The sequence below is a fragment of the Zonotrichia albicollis genome, chromosome 4 (genome assembly GCF_047830755.1).
Source record: "Zonotrichia albicollis isolate bZonAlb1 chromosome 4, bZonAlb1.hap1, whole genome shotgun sequence".
NCBI classification, from domain to species: domain Eukaryota; kingdom Metazoa; phylum Chordata; class Aves; order Passeriformes; family Passerellidae; genus Zonotrichia; species Zonotrichia albicollis.
Window position 1 is genome coordinate 72021814 of NC_133822.1, and position 24732 is coordinate 72046545.

At 36.6% G+C, this 24732-nt stretch overlaps 2 protein-coding genes across 2 annotated transcripts in view; one reads left to right on the forward strand and one right to left on the reverse strand.

Moving 5' to 3' along the window:
* The window catches only part of PLCZ1 (phospholipase C zeta 1), a 46366-nt gene extending 26732 nt beyond the window's left edge, over window positions 1-19634 (reverse strand). The window contains exons 1-6 of the mRNA XM_026790346.2: window positions 19624-19634; window positions 18885-19035; window positions 14532-14766; window positions 7365-7566; window positions 5681-5825; window positions 3635-3790 (exon numbers count right to left, since the gene is read on the reverse strand). Coding sequence (XP_026646147.2) covers window positions 3635-3790; window positions 5681-5825; window positions 7365-7566; window positions 14532-14766; window positions 18885-19035; window positions 19624-19634 — 900 coding nt within the window. The remainder of the gene's footprint in view (window positions 1-3634; window positions 3791-5680; window positions 5826-7364; window positions 7567-14531; window positions 14767-18884; window positions 19036-19623) is intronic.
* Window positions 19635-19677: 43 nt separating this feature from the next.
* CAPZA3 (capping actin protein of muscle Z-line subunit alpha 3) lies at window positions 19678-20867 on the forward strand. Its single transcript, XM_074540244.1, is given in 5 exon segments — window positions 19678-19753; window positions 19919-20012; window positions 20360-20599; window positions 20601-20749; window positions 20752-20867. Coding segments are annotated over 5 exon segments (675 nt in total).
* The last annotated feature ends 3865 nt before the right edge of the window (window positions 20868-24732 follow it).

Here is a 24732-nt window from a genome sequence, read left to right on the forward strand (position 1 = left end):
TCTCATATCTTTCTTCTTCTTTTTGTAAAGAATAGATACCATAGACTGATTGAAAGGTAAAAGAAATGTTTTGAATTGCTAAGAAGCAAAGACATTTCTGATGCAAAGACTTGGACAAGATGTTTGCATATTTGTAATTGCCAAAATAAATAGGAATTCCCCTCATAACTGAAGCAACAGAATCAGATATACTAAAGCAGGCTTGATCTTGAATTTCTCAGTGAAAACACTCACTGTATAGAAAAAGCTCCTTTATACACTGAGTAGATAAAGCTGAAGAAAAGTGGGAACAATGAGTCCTGGTTTATGGGGTTAACTGGTTTTCCCCATAAGAGCAGAATTTAAAATGTCCATAGCCCATAAAGTTGTACTGGAGACCTTCTATTGATCTTTCTCAAGGAGATCATTAAACAGATCCTTTTATTTGGACACCACAGGTTTAACAACCATAGGTAGCCTTGGCAATCCTGGCCAGAAATGCTTGTGAATCACCACAATACAGTAATTGATCTTGCAGCTGTGTGATAAACATTAAAGACAACTTGTAAAATCACAGTAGCTGCCACTTCCCATTCAGTTAATCACACATCAATTCCAACTTTGTGACAGGAAACCTGCAAATAATAAAAGTTCCCTAACTATCTGATATATATATCCTGTCAGCAGTGTAAGGCAGTTCAATGCACCACAATGCAAAATAATTGAGGAGCAAATCTTCATCAAAGCAGTGTGTTTACATTCTTTTCTGTGCTACATTGGGTGCATACATGTTTATTTCAATTTGCTGTCAAGTTTCTTAGAGAGGAAGGACACATCAGGGTAAGTAAAACATATCATCTAACATATATTTAACACAATTTTTTGATATTTTCTAAGTTCATCTGTGAATTGCTGCATAAGACACTTCATTCCTTCACTTCCTATCAGCACATCACCAGGAGTGCTGGTGCAACCAGCAGGGATGTCTGGCACCAGTCAGTGATGCCACATCTAATTCAGTGCAGGAACTGACTCAAAGGACCTGATATTCCAGTGAATATTAGAGGAAGTTCATGAAGTCTCTTCAGAAGCACCATGATGGCCAAGACTGGGGACAGAGAATTTTACCAGGTCTGCTGCTTTGGGTGGCAAAACATCTGCCCTGCAAAGAGGTAGAATAAATAGGTGAAGCTTAAGGGCAGCCTCAGTTCCTCATGGGATAAGGTATGTGTGAAGGAAGGAAGGAAACAGAGCAAAAGTCTTCTCTTTCCTCCATATGTAGAGGAAGAATTGTGTGTTGAGATCCTACAGAATACAGGAATTGCAGGGAATTAACAATATCAATATAGTCAGCTGGAAATGTGAATATATGACTGAGGGCAAAGAACTAAAAAATATTTCTTCCTGAAATTTTCTGGGGTTTGTTTTTTCAGATGAAGCAAGTGTTGGGAAAAGCAGAGACAAGAAGTGTTCAGTGATCCTCCACTTATATTTTCTGGCCCTCTATGTGATTTTCACTTTGAATTACAATGGTCGGAGACCTCACTGCAAGGTGGTCCAAGGAACCACCTGAGTGGGTTTGTTCCTCATTTTAACCTCCTTCCACACACACAAAATCATCTCAGTGGACAAAGGTACAGCTCAAGATCTACTTAAAGAAGGAAGTAGAAGATTGAACACATAAGAGAAGAGAAAATAATTTCCATGGAAGCCTCCAAAACCTAAAAGGAACCTGTAACAGGGAAATGTTTCTCTGAAGTGGTGTGAGAAACTGTATGGTTTCCCACTTCATGTACACAAAAGAGAACCATTTAATTCTGATCTTGAAGAGCACTGAGCTGGCTTTTTCCCTATTCTTGCTCATGCTCCATCTTGAAAAAAGTGGAGCAGTAAATCATATAGGTGACAGCTTTTTTTTCCACACTGAGAATCCTTCCCACAAAGAGCATTTTAAATTCATCATTTATGATTCTGTAACATCTCCTTTGCACAGCTTAAGCAAAGCAGTTGAAGACTAAATTCAGAATTTGGCTTTCTAAAATCACGATAAATTTACCATCTTGAAAATGCACAAAGTCCCAAGCTTTAAAGATGTGATGTCACTAAACTCCTTTTGAACATGGACCAAAAGTTGTTTTTCAAAAGGATGCCGGCCAAAAGTCAAGCTGACTACTGAATTTACAAATTCTGTCATAGCTACATATTTCCATTGCTAGGTAAAATCCCACTGATTTTTCTAACATGCTTGATAAGTACATTTAGGAGAAATGGAGATGATCCTAATTTACGTTCATTCTCAAGATAATAATTTATTAAATTCAAACTTTTGTAACCAGCTGAGGACAGGGGTGGTATTTAGGTAATCCTTACACCTGGCACAGATGGGAAATATGTCTGGCAATTCTTTAATATGTTGCAAGTTCAGGAGAATGAATCTCACCAGTCAGCATTTCCGTACTTATAGACCCAGCAATCCATTTTCAGGCAAAACTGACTCATGAAAACTCTAAGCTATGGAAATATAAAGTATGAATTCCCTATATCACAGTAACCATATGGTAAGAGACATATATCATAGACAGTAATATTTTTAAGTGATTCAGTGATTCAATGTTCACTGATTTTGTGCTTGCTTCAGAGGGTGTATGGTCTTTGGACATCTCCTACACTGAATCCAGCCATGCTTTGAGAAGCTTTAAAACAAGCCCTCTTGTTTGGTATAGTTTATATTTTTTCCTAATTGATAAAGCATTTTTTAAGGCTTCAAAATTATATTGGACACCATGATGTAAAAAAATATAATGCTACAATAAAAACAAAAGGCGGATAAATGCGAATATTAAATAAATTTATAACAACATTGTTATGGAAATAGAAGAATATGGTAATACTTTAACACATCTTCTGGACAGATTGCTTCAAAAATATTTTTCCTTGACAAATCCTTTGAAAATTACAACCTTTTGTATGTTGTTTTTTTCTTATGACAGTGCTTCCTCTCCACATTTTCATTTGCATTTTTTTTAGCTACTGTAAAAAAAAAGTGTAAAATATAGCTATCACTAGCAACAGTGACAAGTCTAAATAAGTATTTTGTAAATATGCATGTATTAGTGCTACAAGAGATTTTTAAAAAAATTGTCCTTGAAAGAAAATTATGTGCAAAGACTGGAACAGTGGAAATTTATTTGTTTTAGTTTGCAATAAAATTTTCTATACCCATCTAATTGCCTTTTCTGATTTCATATCCCAGGGGTCTCAGGCCACCAGCTGAGGAACACTGTCTTGGGGAGAAACACACTGAGAAAGAGAATGGCTTTGCAGTAGCAGAACACCAAGAAAAACTTCATTATCACTGTTACTGACAAAATAAAATGCTGGTTCAGGTCTCCATTTCAATAACAAGTTTAAATTTCAGGAATTTCCTTCAATTCAAGCAAGAAAAAATAAATCAGCAGATAACAGATACAGCAACATGTGCATCTTTCCATGGGGCTTTTTTCTGCTGTTTAAATTTTTTTGTTACTAACGGAAGTCTATTTCTGACACCAGATGTGATCCATAAATTCAGTTCCAGAGGATTAAAAACAAAAAAAAATGAAGAACCCCACAATTTTTTCCATTTCTTTTATAGAGAAAAATGAAAACTTATTACCTCAGGAGAAGGCAGTCGTGTCATATCTACCTCACCATTAAGTGGTGAAGAAAGAAGTTTGTCACCTAGAATACTTTTCAAGCAGAATGCCATCACTTCCTGCTGTTTAGGGCTGCAGTGGTTCTCCAAAGACAGTACAAGTGGATAGGGAGATGACTGGAAACATAATTTTGGGATTTTATTATTAATAAATAAAAATAAGAATAATTGCTTTTCCAAAACATCTTGCAAAAGTCCCCTCAGCAATTGTATTTACCTTCATTTTCAAAGCATGCAGAATATAGATCAGTTGTTTCAGGTTAGTAAGACAATAAAAAAAGCTCACATTTGTGGAAAAGAGAAAGTACAACTGAAGAAGAAAAAAATGCACCTTCAGAAAGCTAAAGCAGAGGTGGACATAGGCAGAGGTGTAAAAAGAACGGCTTGATTTTGGTTTTAAATGGTAAAATTAATTCTAAAATTAAAATTGACAACATAAAGCAGGATTAAATGTCTTTTGCTTTAGTTTATGACAGATTTTTTGGATTACTTTTCAAGCTAATAGTCTCCCCAAAGCTTGTTCAGAAATGATTGCTTTTGCAGAGACAAGCTATGCATTTTTTTATTATTTTTAATAATACCATAAACATCTCTAGAGACAATCTATAGTTTACTCATCACAGTACTCAAGCAAAGATAATTGAGTAAAAATTGAAGGTAAAAGTTGAAAAGGGGAAATTGAGTAAAAATTAGATTATAACTCAAAAGAAACACATCCATTTAAGCACATAAATAAGTCTCAGAAGTTGCCAGCAATACTGGTGGTTACCAAAACCATAATCTGAATGAGATCTTTGCTCAGGCAGGACCTAAATTGTCAAGAAGGAAAACACCATTTTATTTTTTCCTGTCTTTACATTTTGTCCCATGAGCTTTTGTTAAGAGAAGCAGAGCTCAGCTTGCATGGACAGCTGGTACCAACCATTACCTGTTGTGATTTTATCATCTCATTGGCACTTGGGCTTGAGAAATAAAGTTTGCATTAGAGTTAAGCACAATATGTTGAGTATTAGCAAGAATAGGAGAGTTTTATCCAATGAGTTTTGAAAAACAGTGGAATAAAATCATGGTTTTAATTTCACTTTTAAAATCAGAGATTAATTAAATTGTATAGAGAAAACTGAAGAGAAAAAACACAGCTTTCATTAGCACTGAGAAGGCTAATAACACATATGTGTAAAAATCCACATAAATTTGTGATGACGGATGTATAAATTCAGACACATAATGCTGGCCTGATTCTGAGATTTGTATTAATAGTCATACAGCACTTGCTTTGAGCAGGAGTTTTGCCAAAAGTCTATACAAAAGCCTGAGACAGCGCCAAAAACTCTCCAGATTTCAGTGCTTTTCCAGAGACAGGCAGAAGGAACCTTGCCCTGTGAGTCACCTGACCAAAAAAATCACTAGCTGCTAACATTTATCAGGTCAACATTCAAAATAAAAAGAGAAGAAATGGAAAACAAAGTCTCAGACTCATCTATTATCTAAAATTTGTGTCTATTTCATAAAGTCACATATAGGATATAAGACAGACTGATAGCAGTAGAAGAATAAGTGACACAAAAGCCTTTAAAAGATATAAAAAGGGAGAAAAATGTCAGACCAATTCTGAAGTAGCTCTTAAATTTATATTCAATCCTTGTTTGAAGGATCTGAGGTGATCTGAGGTGAGAATTGCACCTAAGAAGCTGAGTAAGATCACCTGAATCCTTTGCATGAAGTTTGGTGCATATTCATTATCAGGAAAAGTAAGATCACCTGAATCCTTTGCACGAAGTTTGGTGCATATTCATTATCAGGAAAAATGATTATGATTCCTTTAAAAGTTTTTAAAATACATTAAGAATACATAGCACAATTGCTCTGTAATTAATTTTAACAATGCCCATTGCCACATGCTCTGTTTCATTTTTTTTTACCCTGGAGAATCTATAAGAGCCATGTCCCTGGCTTAGTCAAAGCCACCATCCCAACTTATTTCTGCAGCCATATATCTATACATACCATAAATGCATACTTGTCAATCACATGAATTACAGAACGAAACGGGATTTTGCTTGTTAAAGTGTGACCATGATACACAATAGGTTCATTGTTGTGGCCATCCCAGCAGTCAATCTCCAGGCAACGACATCCTTTCAAGAGAGCACTTCAGAAGAACAAGAGAAATCATTTCACAGCCAAAAGAAAGATACCACACTTTTTTATACATGTTGATGTATTTCTTTTTACAAGTACAGTCATCAATTACAGGAAAACCACCTCAGATTCATCATAAATAAAAATAAACCCTACAGAATTGTACATATATGAGACACACATATTTTCTGTTGCTTATTCTAGGTGTGTTATGTAATAAACTTTCTTAGAGCACTAAAGAATATGGGATTACCAGAATTATATTCCATAAAATGAGGGTCAAAGATTTCAGTGAAGGAACTTTGGAATAAAGACAAACTTTCACTTAAAACAGAAGAATAAATATTTTAAATGGTCTTTTGTGTTACCCTTCCAAACTTGCTTGCAATTTTGAGAATGCCTGTATTTAAGGATCCATTGCACTTAGAGAATCAGGTTGCACTTTGTCTTTACATAAGCCAGTTCTCCCCAGCCCACATTTCTATGAGGGAGTGCTAAAGTTTCTCAGGCACCTTGACTTTCCTGCTTTAATTTTAATACGTTAGTGGCATCCCTTAAATTCTTAGGTTTCTAATATTTGACTTGCAACTAACTGAAACATTTCTTATAAACCCTTTCACTTAATTACCAATCTGTCTTTTACACGCTGCTTTTCACACATTAACAATATGTCAAATATGCCTCTAGCTGATTTTAGCATTTTCCTCACACAAATAATAGATAAAGAGGAAAAGAGAGGGGGCTATACCCTTTTTGCAATTACTTTCAGCAATGCAGCATTCACATAATGGAATTTAAAATACTGTTAATAATTCTGTATTGTTTCTGATAGTTGCAGGTCACTATAGAACATTAAGAGAGCAACCAAAAGAAAGAGTTCAGATAGATGATGGTTCCAACTGCTTTCTCTTCACTAAAGCAGTACAAATAATAGGAATTCTAGACACAGCTCTTCCTAATTCTTAATATATCCTGCCCTCAGTGCTGCCTTTGTTACACAATGCATTTCCATCTTCCCTGCCATCCTGGTCCTCCTCCTCCTGGAGTCACACACTGCACAGGCTCCTCCCCTGCTGGCTGCTTGAATGCCCACGTTTTGTGGTTTTTGTTGTTCCTAAACTGCCCACATGCACTGACCACAAATGTTCTTAACACAGATTTACTCCAACACACATCCTCTATATTGAACAGATTAGAGCTTGCCCAGGATTTTTACCTTTCTTTCAGGGAGTTATTTATTTTTGCACGGTGTGTTGAGATTAAAAACTGATTTAATCATGTACTGTATACCATACTATAGATTTCATTTGCTGCAAGGTTGACTTTCTGAGATGTAACTGAAAAAAATAAATTGTTTCCAGACTATGAACAGATGGTTTGGCAAATATATTGAAAAGTGTGCACATAAAATAAAATACTACTCTCACATTTTCAACTTGTATCTTTGATGGCTTTGTCCCTTATTGCCAAGTAGGATTGTATGTGACTTAGTATTCATTTCAAAAAAACCAAAGAATGTTTAAAATATTAAAAAACAATGTCTAAATACCTGGTATATCCCCATAAATGACTGGGTCCCATTAGTTGGTCAGCTATCAAGTAGGTGTTGTGAGAAGATGAAATAAAATAGTCACACAAGGGCTGGGTCATGTCTTGATAGACGCTCCTGTGCTGGCTTTTAAATATTGAACATTCCTCTGAGTTCATGTACCTTATAAATCCTTCAAATGACATCTGCCTTCTCTTCCTCACTGCACAAAAACAAAAGGAAAAACATCTCTGTCAGGAAGCCACCCTGATGGTTGTATCTATGTCCTTTCTGAAATTTTTAATAGCCAATTCTGAACACTGCTGAAGGTTATACAGCACAACACTTTCCTGAAATTTTAAAGTTCATAACAAATGTATAAATAACTCAAAAATCAGATACATGTGACTCTGGAGCTGAATTGCTGTGGCTCAAACTTCTGAGAGGAAGTAAATGTGTTTTGACACGTTCATTCTTCTATGGACAGCAGTAAGAAGAGTTTTCAGTAGTCCTGATTAAATATAAAGTAAAATATTTTTTATTTAATTTGGAAAGTAACATGACATGCCAGACAATGAAATAAGAGAATCTTCTTTTCCCTTTTAAGAGAACCAGGATTGTTCTCTAAAAGTCAATAAGAAATTCTCAATATAATCTTGCAGAAACTATGACTCCTAGCACCAAATATCTTCTCCAGGGGTGGAAAAAAATCAAATAAATATTGATCAAATCATGTTTAGAAATATTTGAAATAAAAATAGCATCTTAAAAAAAAAAATTACTGCCCACACAGATGAATTGCAAATCAAGCTTATTACACTACTGCATTTAAAACAAAATTAACTAATTGAGTCCATCCCAGTGATAGTCATCTCATTTGTTCTGCTTTTGACTGGTTTAATGGCAAACAGAGCCATTACACTGCCAGCTATTGCTCCCAATGTCCTGTTTCAAATGCAGTCATTTTGCAAATGATATCATCTCAAAAGTCAGCTTTGCTTCAAAACAGAGTTTGAATTAGTGAGGGATTTTGCCCAGTTCTTACTCTAAAATAACTTTATTGTCACCCTAGCAAGTCGGTAGTGAACAAGCAGGAAATAATCCAAGATTATTTGATGCTAACAATAACTTAGAAATCAATGTATACAAACTTGAGGACTGGAAATATCTGCAGGAAAACCCCCTTTTCTGCCCTGGTAATTCTTACTTTAACTGTAAGTAGCAGATGCACAAGTTAGAATTGCTATTATCAATCTTTGGGGTGTAACAGAGTAAAGTTTTACACCTGAATGAGAATTTACAGAAAATAATTATTTCTCTATTACACAGGTCTTTGAACTAGAAAACTTGCAATGTTTTACAATGATAAAGAAAAACAGGCGGCCATCCAGACATCAAACATACATTCACTGCACCACTGTTTTTCCTACCAGAAGTCTTTCTGAAATTATTCTTCCACACTTCCTTTGATCAAGAATCCACAGACAACCCAGTAAAACCATTTCAACAGCTAAATAATCTTATTTTCAGGAAATTTCCCATAATTAGGAAACAGAAGTTTACCCTGAAACTTCCTTGCTGTCCAAAATATTTGTTCAGTTTGATATTACTCCTCTCCTCTGTTTCCACACTCTTTCACTGGTGAAAACTACTCTCACACTTCCCTCATTCCAGTGCTTTCCACAAAAACAAATCCAAGCCAGGGCATCTTTCTGTTTCAGATTTCTGATAATTTTCCTTTTTCCTTTCATAGGAGAAAACAGGATCCTATTTCTTCATGGAATGTCCTGACAAACTGCTACTCACCTTTACCACCTTAGAAGGGTTTACATATTTATTATTTCCTCCATTTTTTTTTCTAGTAACTGACAGTGTCTAGTTGCTTGGATGTTCCCTTTCTAAAATAGATATTACATTTGATCTTTTCCAGTCTTTCAATTCATCATTCATTTGCCCCATATTTTCAAAAGTAACCTTTGACTTGTATTAGCCAAGCTTGTTACAGTCAATTTTCTAAGAACTTGGATTTGTCAACCTGTCTTCACTGACCTGATTACATCATTTAAGAAGGTCCTACTCTGTTTCATCCATATTTTTGACTGAGATCTTACTCAGATTAATAATATTACAGAGGAATTTCTTTGGTCTTTTAACTAAGAGATTTTCAGGATGACTTCCTGCCACACTGATGATTCTTGAAAAGAGTATCCTATTTAATATCTTGACTTAGGTTTATCCCCATGCATGTCTTATATTGTTCTATAGTTGTAACAATTGAATTAATTTTCTACTTTCTATATCTTTAAAAATAATTTTGAATTTTTAAATGTTATTTAAAACATAATATACTCATCCTGTACGCTTTGCCTATAATCAATTACATTAACTGTCTGGATTTCATTTCTGATTAATTTATTTTTCATGGTCTGTCTATTTCCCTGAGTAATTACAAGTAGAGCTACTAACTATTTGTATGTGTGTACGAGCATTTTTTTGTTTTCTAATAATTCTTACCTTTACTGCATTTATTTATTAAATCAGTGAAAAATACTGGCTTTTCAAAGTCTTGCTTTCTTTCTGAATTATTTATTATGTTTTCCTGGCTGTTTTTGTCATTGACAAAAGTTAACTGCAATATTCTCAAGAGAAATTAATGTTTATGCAAATGTACTGATGAGCATAATCCCTCAAAAATGAACATCTAGCATTTTTTGTTAGCCAATATGGACTTCAATAAAACATTCAGCTCATGTCTCCAATCAACAGACTAAAAATCTTTGTATTTTTAAAGAGCTTATTACAGGCCCTTACATTTCTGAGGAATAGCCCAGTCACACTATTTTCTGACCATTTACAGACATTTTCTGCTTCTCCATTAAAGGAAATGGGAATTCATCTCCATAACTATTCCACAGTGAAAGACTTTCATCAAGGCCTTACATTTCTCCCCCTGAGGAACCTCACTCTTTTTCTCCATTAGGACCTTTTAGCAGTAGCCAGTGTGCACACACATATCCATTCCTTGTAGAAAGGGAAGGCAAGAAAAGATTTCTGTCTTCTCATTGCCTCTTTCTGTTCACAAAGTTCAATGATTTCTTTCTTGCCCTCCTCTTTTGGACAATGTGGAATTCATTTTATTAGCAATACTCTTTTATATTGTTTGGGGTTTTTTTTTAATCTGATTTAAGTAAAAATATTTTTCTCATTCCTCCTGTTAAGGCAAACTCCAGCTCTGCCATATATACAAATACTGTCACATCAGAGAGGAATTATGGATATAACCTGAGTATTTGAAAGACTCTGATTACATTATACATTATTTTCAGTGTTTATTACATTCTGCATTCTTATTTATCTTGGAACTTCTTTGAAAGTATTTTTCTTCCTCTTTGGAAAGAAAAAATTGGAAACTTTCATAAGATATTTGCTGCCTGAAGGCCTGTGGGGTACCCACACTGAAGCAGAGAAAACAAGAAATCATTCTGCACTGGCCAGAGCCGCCTCCAAGACCTGTTTCCTCCTGGAGTGGAACATAGAGAGTAGTGTAGGTGTATCACTTGGTGAGAAATTGAGGTTTTAAAATGTTTAGTATGTTGTGAATAAAAGCAAAATGAAAGACACAGGGTGTCATCCTGAATTTCTTCTTCATGCTTCTTCTTCCTTCTTCTTTATGAGTTTAAGTGGCATTTTGTAATTGCGCAGAAAAGTCCACACTGGGGGCTCTGTGGGATCAGTTATTGAGTTAAAAAAGAAAATAATCCAGGTGTCAGCTCTTAATTGAATAGTTTAGTCTTAAAAGACCTTGTAACAAAAGATTGTAAGACATTTTGTGCCTTCTAATAAAAACCTGCCAAACCCACAAAAATAAGACTGTTTTACCAATAAAAATATTAAACACCTGAATCCAAATATAAACTACCATCTCAAGTGCCTTCAATCCAAACCCAAAAAAAACAACAGTGGAGGGACTGAATACAATCTGCAGCCCTTCTGGACTGAAGTAGAGGCTTGGGAGAGAAGAGCCTGAGCTGAATTTAACCCAGCTCATTAAATTAATTTAATTTAATGGGAGAAAGGTGTTTCCCATGGGTTTAAGTGTACGTGTGTGCTCTTTGTTTCCTAAGAGCTGAATTAGTGATCAAATGTCTGTGTTACTCAGCTCCTAGAGAGAGTGAAGCGGGTACAGATATATTTACTGGGAATTTTAGGGGGCAATTCATGGGAAATACTTGCAGAGACCAGGGTGTTCCTCTGTTGTACTAGAAGGAGGAAGCTTTCAATCATTGTTAAAAGTCAGGCAGAAACATCATCAGATGGAATTTCATACTGTGAAATTTGACTACTTTACATCAGAATGAAACATTCATGCTCTAAGGGAGTAGTAAAGAGAGAAGTATTTCTCTGACTAAAGTAAAAATACAGTTATTCCTTAAAGTAAAAATACGGTTATTCCTTTTCTACTCTGAGTTTACATTCTAGGGAAGCTTTTTTCTACCTTACTTACACCTATAACTGGTGCATACTGGAATAAAGTATCTATCTGAACAGTTCAGTTCAGTTTCCTAAGGGCTTTTATCTCATAATCACCTTCTTTTGAAAATTTTCCCTGAGACTGGGTATTTACACACCCTTTCATCCATCTGAACTATTGTGTCTCACAAATCCAGCCACAGCCATTGTCTTTGTTGAGATTTTGAAGTCATCTTTCTTGCTTCACATGATTTTTTTATGAAATCTGTAGGACTTTGACAGAGATATCTGCTTTATTAAATTTGATTTACATTGGCCAATGGGATCAAATGTTCTCTTCTGCAAATTTCTGCTCTACATCCTGCTCTGTCTCTCTCACACATGCTCAAAAAAGCCCCAAAAAACCTTCACGACTGTGTATACTAGAATAAACTGAAAATGGTATTTTGCTTCACAAACACATTCTGGATTACTCGAAGTCCTTATCTGACAGATGCACCAGGCTTATATTGTTATTTACAAAGCAAGCTGTTTTTTAAGACAGGATTGCATTTTCGCCCTGTTTTTGTATTGCCTAGCAGTAAAATAGGCAGGAGTAGAGTCTTTGAGTGGCAGTACATTATAAACAATAATGGGATGCACCTTCTTATCCTCACTCTGCCTCTAATCCTATCCATGTAAATGAGAAGTATTTTTTTAAAAAAAGACATATATACCAAGCTAAAAAATGCATTTAGTTGGCATTTTTTCTTTAATCTCATTTAATGAGTCAAGGCTTCTATTCAAAGCTAATAGTAGAATGGGCAGATAATGGGATGTTTGGGAAGAACAAAACTGAAATTTGGGTGTTAGTAAGACATAAATGTCAGGTGTGAATCACATATTCATATTTTGTGATCAATTCCATAGAAACGGCTCTTTCTGCCAAAAATGCAAGCTTTTAGCATACACATGAAAAAATCTGTTGGCGTAGCATTTTGACATTAGGCATTTAAATTGTATAATAAAAATGAAAGAGTAATTCCTTCCTGAAGTAGCTATAGTACCCACAGAGAGTAAATTCAGAGTTATCTGGCCCAATATATTTGGAAATGTCTCTGCACAAATGTTAGGGATGCACTAAATGCTGTAAATGGATTTATTTAATTTATATGTAAAATGTAGTCATTGCTTTCATCTTAATTGTTTTAATCTTGACATACCAGTGCTATCATATTGATGAGAGAATGGTCATTACTATTAGCAAACCTGTCAATCAAGTGTCAAAGCCTGCCCTTTTCCCTCTCTGTAAAGCAGAGGGCAAGGGTGACAGATGAGTCCAACAGATCATCCTGATGAAGAACGTTCTGCAGCAAATTCAGAATGACAGTTGCACAAAATGGTCTATCACAATACCATATGAATCATCTCCCACGTCAATCATAACTGGAATTTTTCAATAAATATGTCTGAGTGGGAGTTTGAATTCACTCAAAGATGCATGAACAATACAGAGATTATTTTGTTCAGCATTATTTCCAATTATGAGACAAACAAATTTATCACAGGTGAAGAAACAAACAAGAATTTGGCTCAGCATCTGAAATTTAAACCAGACATCAAACTGAACCTATAGAAACATCAGTTGATATTTGCAAAGGTCTTTGCCAATAGCATGAAGATTTTTCATTCTTTAACTGCGTTATAGCTCTTAACTTTCCCATCAAAACAAGTGAAACACAATAAAAGGAACTTCCAAACTGGTAACTTGTACAATTAGTAAACATTACTTCCTCTGAAACAGTAGAATATGTTCAATAAAGTACAGTCAAATTTGAAAAGCAACCTCAAAGAATAAGGGCATAAGGAGTCATGTGTTTTGCTGCTATTAGTGGACAGTAAGTGCCTCTTAATGAAATACCCAATGTTCTTCTGTTTCTCATTGAAAAAGTGGCATTTTCCATTTTCTTCTTCCACACCAGGTCAGCATAGAAAACCTGGGTTTTTCATCCCAGAATAAATATTTTCTCCTTGGGTTTGCTTTTCCTAACCAGTTATCAATTCCACCTATTTTCAAAGGCTGGGAACCAAGGAAATGAAAGAATTAAACACATTCCACTGAATAAAATAACAGCTTCCAACAAAATGCAGCTATATCCTTTTCATAGCTCAGTGGTAAAATTTGCCACAAGTTGAAATCAGTGAAACTCAGCAGAAGTGTTACACTTCAACTTGGGCCGCCTTGAAATAGGTGAAGGACATGTCAGAGATTTATGAACCTCTCCTCATCTCAGAGTTCTAGGGAATCAGAAAGGGTGACCAGGCACCTCTGAAAATCTTACACAGGGCTTCTGCAAGGGAGTCAGAGGGACATCAAAGCCTTGTCTGAAGCCTTGCATTATCACTAAATGACTCAAGGGAGAGAAGAGAGAGTAACGAGCAGACAAGAAAAATGGCAGATAAGAACTTTAAGAAAAACAAATTGGAAATGGTCTGTAATGAGTTGAAGGACAGAGTTTATAGAAGGACTAGAAAGAAAAGATTAAAAATGACAGAAAAAAGGAGAGAGCAGAGAAAGAAAGGCACCATGAAAATTAATTAAAACAAAGGAAGAAAAATAATTAATAGATGAAAAGACATGTTTTCAAATAAATAAAGAGATGAGGTTTTGCAAAACCAAGTCATTGAGAGAAGCACAATAAATCCGAGCTAGATATCAAATAATTTAACTGTGCATACCTTCATCAATGGGTTCATACTTCAGAATAATTTCTAAGACAGTTGTTTCATTAGCTTCAGTTTGAAATTGCTCTTTTGCAAGAAATTTCAGGAGCTGGCCATCAGGTAGAATGTTGCCATCTATTGAGTAAGCCTTGAATAGTTCTTCAAATTCAGGTCTGTGTACAAGAGCTCGATAAATTGCTCTGAAGTCGTCCATGCTAATTATATCTCCTGAGTGTTTGTCAATCGTTTTCTGAGGAAAGAAGCAACCAAAAGATTTTTTTAAAAAAAATCAATAAAACAACATTCATATATCCTAAGTTATGCACCAAACATTTTTTTATAACTGACCATAGGAGTAAGAATCATAGAAGAATCCAACAGTGGCTACAATCAGATCACATTGTTCAACTTTTAGATTATGCTTTGTGTGCTACAAATATTTTATATAAAGTAAAATGGACCATATGACATAATTAGCATCTAAATAAGTACAATAAATTTAGATTTAATGCATTTTAATATTAAAATATATTGTAGAAAATCTCTAAAATGTTAGTCATTAAAACAAATGTGCAGCATAAAACTTATCAAGTGGAAAATATATTTAGTATAATACCTCTCCAACAGCTATTGACATCATATTGTAAATACTGTCAGTAAAATTTGCATACAAAAACATCAACCAGTAATCTTAAAAATGACATAAGGATGTCCAAATTATCAAGAGACAAGTCTTTTAACACTTCAAAGAAGAAACACTAATAAAAATTGAAGATGATATTTTATAATAACCTATGACATCATGTTCTGTTCTTAACAAGCCAGAATGTTTAACTTAGGTTAATTATCCACACTTTCAGAATTCTTCAATTTAAGCTTGTTTTCATAGAGCTTAAAAAATGTTAGCATAGTAATTAATTTCAGTGTTTCAGTGTAAAAGCCAAAAGAAAAGTTAAAAGGGCAAAAGAATTTGAACAGAATTATATTTTTTACAATTTCTGCCTTTTGTGGTTTTCTCAGGTTTAACAATTCAAATTTTCATTTAAAATCTTCTACTCAAAATAAGTACCTGCATACAAAATATAAATGTTTGTAACATTTTAGCCTGAAATATTCTTACAAGTTGCCAAATTAAGAGAAATCTGCTGACAAAATTGCTCACAAAAATAAAAAAAATAGGACAATCTACTGCCTCAGTGATCATCACTGTACTTAAACTTGGCTCCTTAAACAGAAAGTGCCAAAGAGGCCAAGTTCCAGCATCCAAACCATGGCACTTACAATGGCTGGGTTGGCTTCCACCAAAGTGTCTATAAACAGGAAATTGCTTACTTGAGCTCTGGCTGCTCATTGATCAAGATTTGGGATTACTGCTCAATTAGATTGGTTTTGAAGCCATAGCATAAAATCTAAAATTTAATGATCCACTGACAGTTCCTTCCTACTCATACAGTTCTTACTGTACTTCTGAATAAGTACAACAATAGGATTAAAAATATATTAGATAACTAAAACAAGTAGAAAATTAATTTCATGAGTTCTAGTGAAAACATCCTACAAATCAGTACTTCAGTATTTGCTTTGAGTTTGTGAAAGAGAATAATAATGATTTTTAACAGAAGTCACTAGCAAGAAAATGTTTTTGTACAAATGCTAATTATTCACATTTCAGCATTGCTGAAAAATTCCCCAGCTAAGGTTGATATCTTCAATCCAATTTTTAATGTTCTTAACAATACAGCAAATTTGTTCATGACCATTAAGCAGGAAAAGAGAATACCAACTTATTTTGGAAATAAACAGTCTATCAGGACTTGGAAGATGTTCACTTAGTTGCTGGCACAAAGAGAAGCTGGGCAAAAAAATTAAAGTTTCTATTTTAGTTGCCTTTTGATGAAATACAGGCAATAATACTACATAAGAGAGCTCTAAAAATTAAAGTGATAAAAATCATGTCACTATAAAAAGATATTCTTACAATTTTGGGGGTAGATTTTTGTCATTCATATTTTTATTAGTGCACATCAAATCTTTGCTGTTCAGAAAAAGAAGAGACAAAGAGTCTTGAGAGAAATTATATGAAAATTTATTATTCCTTAAAACCTTAATGTTCATATTGCTCAAAAGAGTATTGCAGTAAAACAAACTCAAAGAGAAGAGACAAGAAAGAAAAGCAGATTATTCCTTTAAATTGGTTTTCTATAAAATGTATTTTGCTATGTGTAACCATTAGATTAACTGCTGGTGGGCAAGATCCCCTTCCAGAATGCTTTGAATTTTTACATGTTATTACACTGATTAAATATTTGAGCCCCCCAAACTACTGGACACCTATAAATCTTTCCCAGATAGCAAAGAACACCTATCAGTACTGCAATAAATAACTAGATCAGGCTATTGGGTATAATAGGTTATTAAACACAACTAGATCAGACTTGTTCTTTGCAGGTCACTTCCCTCAAATAATTCTTCTTTTCTCTACCCACAGCTGATCACTCTCAAACTCCTGCCAGAAACCAAAGTAGGGGGAAGATAGAGGAAGCAGTGAGAAATATTTTTAAATTCTCAAGAGCTTCTTCAGGTTGGCAAATATCTCCTTGCAAGTTCAAAAACCACAGGAAGCCTCTCCAGCCAGGGTTGAGCTCATGCTGCTGGTTCTACCTTGGCTTGACAACAATGAGAGGGGAAGACAGGGTGAGGAAAACTTAGCACCTTCCTTCTTATGACTTAAAAGTCTCTGACTTGCCATAGTCTATTCTCCTCTGCCAAATCAGGACAGAATCAGCCAGCTGGTTACAACATTCTTAAAAGAATCATGTATATAAATGTGTAAATAAATAAATAAATAAACAAATATGCATTTCTATATATACACACACTTGTTTTCATTCCCTTAGGGAAACAGCATTACCAGACAGCTGTTTTGGGGGACAAAAATGAGGTAAAAGGAAAATCTTACATCTTTTGAGTCATTACAATAAGAACATGTATACCCAGTATGTGCCAAGGCACACAGTTTTCTAGTATTTGCTCACGGGGATGTGGTATTTGTTGGGTCCCCAGGACAAAGGAGGAATTGAGAAATTGACTCCATGTTCTTAGAAGGATATTTTATTATTTTATGATATGATATGATATTAAATACTATACTAAAACTGTACTAAGAATAGAGAAAAAAATCGAAAGAAAAAGCTTAACAAAATACTAATTAAGAACTTGTGACTGCTACTAGAGTCCTGACACAGCTAGATCATAGTTGGTCATTAAGTAAAAACAATTCACATGTTGGATAAACAATCTCCATACATCATTCCAAAGCAGCAAAACAGGAGAGGAAATCACACAATTCTCTGAAGCTTCTCAGCTTCTCAGGAGAAAAAATCCTGGCGAAGGGATTTTTCAGAAAATATGACAGTAACAGTGGCACAAGATCTGCTTGGCAGTAGTTTGCCTACACAAAATTAACTTTTTAAGACTGGTTTCTAGCAGGATGGTGTAACCTTCATGGAAATCTCTTAAACACTTCCAGATCTCAAGGCCAAATCCTTTCCTTGGAGTGCAATTCCCATCCATTCAGGTACACTTCTTAAATACTCCAGGAGAGATGTAGTGAAGAACAGAATGAATGTGTGCTGGATCTAAAGCCTGAGCAGCTCTGACAAGTCCACGTTGTCCTCCTGGCAAGAGGATTTTGAGGAAGTTGCTCTCATGGCTCTGCCCTGGCACATCAGGGTTCATTAGCTTGATCCAGAAAAAGCTGAATAGGATGAAACAAGAATGCTTCAAGTTTTCTCAAGTGTGATCATGTTACAAAAAACCTGGGAATAAAAATCGAAGTGTGTTCCATCCGACATAATCTGTTGTGGTGGAAAGACAGAGCTATGGGGATGTCAGTCTCTTCTCTGAGTACCAAGAAGTAGGACAAGCAGAAGTGGACTCAAGTCGTGCCAGAGATGGTTTACACTGGCCAGTAGGAAAAATTTCTTCACTGAAAGTTTTGTCAAGCATTGGAAGAGGCTGTCCAGGAAAGTGTCTGAGTCACCATTCCTTGAAAGTATTTAAGAGACCTGTAGATGTGGTGTTTAGGGACAAGGTTTAGAGGTGGACTTTTCAATGTATTAATGGTTGGACTCAGTGATCTTAGAGGCATTTTCCAATCTAAATGATTGTGAGTCAAATACAAGCCCTGGGTTATCTATTTTACACAGAAACAAAAGACCTGGAGGAGGAAAAATCTTTGCTGATTTTGCACACCACTCTAGCACAAAATACATTTCCCAAAAATTTAACTTGAAAAAATTCAGCAAAGGTATGATGTGTGTAATTGAACTTCTGAACTACTAATTGCTTAATGTACATACACCTTACCTTGAAAATATGTTTTAAATGATATTCATCAAAATTTATTTGCATTTTTTCAAGAAGCCTAACGCAACCATCTAAATCAATATTCCCATTCTTGAAATCATTCTGAATGAGACTCCAAAACCACGTATGAGACGTGAAGTTAAGGAATATTCTGGCCCATGAAATTGCCCATTAATGGGGGGATGAGGGGGAGAAGTTTCATTTTCTTAAACCTAAGAAGGTTGTGCTTTCCTTTTCTCATGCTCTAGAACACCTTTATCTTCTGACCTGTGAGAATGCAGCAGGCCCTGAGGTGTGCAGGAAGAGATTTTTGCTCTGTCTTCAGAGACTTAGAGGGCAGTGACCAGAAGGGCTGAAGTGAGGGAGTGAAGATGATCAGGGGATGCTCAGGGTGCAGAAAGGGGTGCAGTGAGAGGAGGGAAATGTGGGGAGGCTGAGGGGACTCAGCAGCAGCAGGGAATGGTGGGAAATGCCAGGAAACACCAAGGAATGAGTGTCCCCAGCACTGTGCCCACCCAAACCTTATCAACAGGCCCTGGCTGATGGGACTGGTTGCCCCAGGCCATCCCTGCCACCCTCCTGTGTGCCCAGGCCACCTCCAGGCCTGAGGGGAAAGAAACACATCAGGGGGACCCAATGGCAGCTGTCACAGGCCAGGGAGGGGAGAGGAGGAGGAGAAGGCAGCAGAAAAAAAGGATATCTATTCTCATCCATGGTGGCTGTGCTCCAGCCCCCTCACAGCAGTGCCATTACCAGCCCTTGCTCGGGCTTGCAGTGGGCTCCTCATGCCCCCATGTCCTGTTGGAGTGCCATGGAACGTTCGCCCCTCCATCCTTCCAGTGTTGCTGCAGTGATGTCACAGACTGCAGGTGCCCAGCACAGTCCCCTTCCTGCCCCTGCTCCAACACCATTGTGGGCCTTTTCCTTCCAGCACAAAATATCTGCCAGGCTCTGCCCTCATCCGCCATCTCCCACCCTCAGGATATCCCACACGCCGGTGCGGGCCAAGGCGGGAGCTGCGTGAGGCCGAGCAGGCCTTTGTGGCCAGCGGGGCCAGTGTCCTCGTGGGGACTTTGGCCAGCTTGTCCGAGGTGCCTCTGCTCTGCTGCGAGGTGACAAGCTGGTGAGGTAGGAGGTCACCACAACATCTTCCCACAAAAAAACCAGGAGCACTGTGCTACCAACCCACTGCAACAGCTTGAGGGAAACCCCTTCTTTGGGCCTTGGGGAACCAGCCAACTCCATGGTTCAGCATGATGGTGGATGTTGGGGAATGGTGAGAAACCACCCAAAGCGCTGGAAGTCCACGTAAAATGGCTGAGGCCAGCTGAAATGGCTGAGACCACCTGAAATGGCTGAGGCCACCTCAAATGGATGGAAGGCCATCCCATAGGGCTGGAAAGCCACCCCAAAGGGCTGCAAGGCCATCCAAGCTCCCAGTTCCCTGCAGGGAACTGCTGCGTCCTCAAAACCAGCCTGGGCAAGTGCAGCTGTCCATGTTGTCCTCCTGGCAAGAGGATTTTGAGGAAGTTGCTCTCATGGCTCTCATGTGCCTCATGCTTTGAGGCACACCAGTATCAGCCTTCAAATCGTTTGGACAACCTTTGGAAATCAGGCTGGATTTTCGCCCTTTCTCCATTTCCCACTCATTTTACACGGATTCTTCTCCAGGCAATCTGCTTCAAAGTTGCCAGCTTCCATGTAGCTGTCAGCAAGCCTGAGTGCGACTCTAAATGTGACAGACCAAAGGCAGTTTGCCACAGGTTTTACGAAACTTGTGAAAGCCGAGGACAACAAGTTTTGTATTGGCATTCTGGAAAACATTCAGATTTTGTCAGAGGATATATGAGGGAAAAATCTGTCAAGGAATTCCCTGTTACTCACACTTTTATGGACTGGAATAAACTATGGAATGATCAGCGTCTGAACATCAAGGTCTCCAATGCTGAAGTGTTTCAATGCTTGCTGAAATACTATCTTTGATATGATGGCCTAAATAAAAAGCAGGGGGAAAGACAAAATGGAGTTGTTTAATTGATTTATTTCTGGATCACTCAGGAAAGTACAGAGACTTCCATCAGTCAATCACCACTTCAAAAATAATTCAGTTCTGCAGTGACTGGAAATAATCTGCTGGAGTACTTTTTTCCTCTTTCTTCATGTGCTTTTCGAGTGCTTTACCTGTAACAGTCAAAATGTCAAAGCAGCACAATGCTACAGGTGAGACAGTAAGCAAATTCTTAGTTTCATTTGTAATTTTAACTAAAATTACATTCACTTATGTAGCATCACACCAAATGAAACATTGATTTTAAGGAAGTTCGTAAGGTAGATTGGCAAAGATTGGGACATAGTATCTAGATTTCATTTATAGCTACAGAAACCTTGTAAATTCAGCCTTCAGGCTTTGCTTGTGCATTTATCTCTGGATTCCTTATACAGGCACATGAACAGAAGGAAGATTAGGACACTGGAGGAATAAATTTCCAATAGCTAGTGCAGAAGATATTTCAGGACTGCCCAGGGATGTAGGCTGGGTGTTGCAGCATTAAAGAATAAAGTAATGCTACTCCCTCTCTCCCAGTATTTATTACAAAGACCAAAGGAATGCATGGGATTTTGGTTTCCTTTCAAACTGTGACAGTGATTATTTCCTAACCTTTATCACAAATTATTACAAATGCCTTTCATCCTTGCTCTTTTCTGTAAACATAACTTTTAATTGGAGTTTCAGCAGAAATAAAGTTTCATTTCAATTTTAATTACACTTGGAAAAAGAAATGTGAAGATTTAAGAATTATTCTGACAAATATTAGATATTTTTAATGTAAGCATAAGATTTTGCTGCTGTTCATCATGGCTGGTGGGAATTGCAGTGCCACATGGGTTAAACAGACCCTTTAGTAAAGACTCATCTGAATAAGTAAATACTCATCTGTGGCTTTAGAGATTCACTGCTGACTGGCCATGCTTGCTTCCATTGTCTTGGTTTTAAAATGCCATCAAGAACTACTCATTTTTACGGTTTCAAGGAGAAAAAGCATTGTGCAAAAATGGACATCTTCAGGTTACTCCTCTGAAGGAAAATGAAGATTTTGCATACTTTCTGCCCTCTGATTTGGGAGGTTCCTTTCTCTGTGTGTCTGGATATGATAATTAATTTCCCAGAGAAACCACTGTTGAATAGAGAGAAAGATGGAGCACAGAGAGCATTTTCTGTGCTCCCTTGGTTCTTCAGAGCTGCATTACCTATGGGTCATTCTCTTTTCACCCCACAGCTGCTGCAGAGATCCATCTAACACCAACCCACCAATCCTTCAGTGCCTGTGCTGCTGCTGGACACCATTCAATGAGCAGGCAGCTGTCTTTACATGGAATTTGGTTGAATATGTGATTATTTCTTTATTGGAAGAAAAAGTAATTTTATTAAAAATGTTATGCAAGCCAGGGCTGCTATAATGAAGATGGCCTGTTGGGAATGTAGTTTATATCTGCAGTACCAAAAAAATAGAAGAAATCTTAGGCATAGATTTTAAGTGCTAAAAGACACAGATATAACATTAGAAATTCTGGATTGGAAAAAATTCACTTATTTTCACAAATATTAAACATGAACAAACAAGAGGGAATAATAAAGAACAATGAAAAAGACTAAACAGTTAAACAACTTTCAGTTCCAATATTTATTTCACTAGATCTATCCCTTATGAGATGCAAATCTATAGCATTTTGCAGTGCACTTTTTGGTTCTGTAGAATTAAATTCTCTCTTCTTTAAATTGATGCTTCTATATGACAAAACGGTAGCAAGGAGTGCAATAATAAAAAGCATTTAATATTGCAATATCAGTCTATCAGTCTACCTTTATGAACTTTTCATTTTCTTTCAATTTCCTTCCTCTGTAAAAGAGGGAATCTGTGAAACCAGAATCTGCAACAAAAGCTGCTGAGAAGGATGGAATTTCAGCAGAACAAATGTTCTGATCTGACTGAAAATGCTCACTCATTTTTTGCAAGTCTATGAAATCAATCTGGAAAAGATAATTACAAAACAGGCTTTGTCAAATTTCCCTCTACATTCTCCAGGATGGGCTTGGATTTTTTTAATTTTTTTTTTAATTCTTTTGGAAAGTGGAGACCTGGGAAAGAATAAACATTATGAGAAGAAACTGAAGGTGTACAACCCCATGGAAAACTTCAGGGAACTTTTATTTATACACTTTTGTAGCTCTGAATGTCTTTGAGACTTAGTTGCAACTGTTGGCTTTTTTGTCTATAAATGATTTTTTGTTGTTGCTTAGGGAACACATGCCAGCTTTCATTATCTTTATTCCTAAAATAGCCTCCTTTTCTCTCTAATGCTTTGAAAACCATTCACATTCTTATAGCTCCTTGTGAATCCCACTTTTTTTTTTTCTCCATTTCTCTGTATTTTACCAAAAGAAATGAAGGATTGGCACATATAATATATGTATATTTATAACTACAACAAAACCAAAATTCAAGTTGTTCAGCTGTATCAGGCAGCAGTTTTCCACTGCAGTGTGGGATCTCAGCACCTCAGGACTGAGGTGCCGAGCCACCGAGACCACCCTTGGGGGGCTCGGGAGTCCTGGAATGTTCCAGAAGTGTCTGGTGGCTGGACTTTGATCCTACACGGGAGACGACACCTGTATGAAGATAAGAGGATTTCACCGGGGTGAATGGTGAAGGGATTGGTTAATTAGAGGGTGAGACACAGGGTTTAGGATTTATGTACAGGGGGGTTTAGAGAAGTAAGATGGAGGAATTGGGGCGTGTCCTGTCCTTCTTCTTCTTCTTCTTCTCCTCCATCTTCTTTGGTGATGGTGGCACTTTGGGATTGGTCATTACTGAAAGTGCACCCAGCAATAAAAATAAAAAGGATTGGGGAAAAATGATAAATATTGTACACGTAACTTTGGGTATAAAGATAGGTGTCTGTCCGGAGGGCAGACAGTGTGCTCATGGCTGACTGCTGAGCAGAGCTCTGTCGGGCCGAAAGAAAATCTTTTAGATAAACAATTAATAAACATAAAGACCGAAAAGAAGAACTGAAGCCTCTTCTCGTCCTTTGATACGCGGGCTGCCCCAAGGCCACTCCGGGCCTTTCCAGGCCCTTCAAACAGCCGAAAACCGGACACTGCAGTCAAGAGTACAGCACACCTGGAATTGAAGCTCTGTCCTATTTATAATCATAACAATCTGCTGCTAAAGACTTGCTTTGTGCCTACAAAAAACCATTATCATCAGGTATCTTTTGGTTCTTCTTATCTTGGGTTGCTCCTGAGCAGCCATGGTTCTTTGTCACAAGGAGAAGATCACCTACTCCAGAAGTTCAGAACAGCTTTACACACAGATGTAATTTTCTCTCAAAATAAATCTGGAATTTTGTTAAAACTCTGCTCCTTTATTTTCAGGCTTGCAGACTCATTGGAATCACCAAGTTGGTATAAACATACCTGAGCCAAATTGGCTCAATTTTTTTATTTCTGATAATAATTTTGAATTTGTCCTTAACTGTTGCTGTAAAGAAAATTATCATTTTTACTATGCCAGTAACATAAGAGTTTAGCTTGGACTTCATTGCCGGCTTACAGCTGCATTAAAATGAGAAGACACTTTGTATTTGGACTGAATATTTAATGTTCACATTATAAAGTTTGCTTCATGTTTTTCTAGTACTACAGCAGGTGGAAAACCTATCAAAATAATACCAGTGAAACAAATTTAATGATTTCATTTTCAAATATATGTGTGGAATTAAAAGCTAATTTCTTTTTTGTTTCAGAATAGATAGATAAATCTATAACAGGCAATAAAGACTCCAG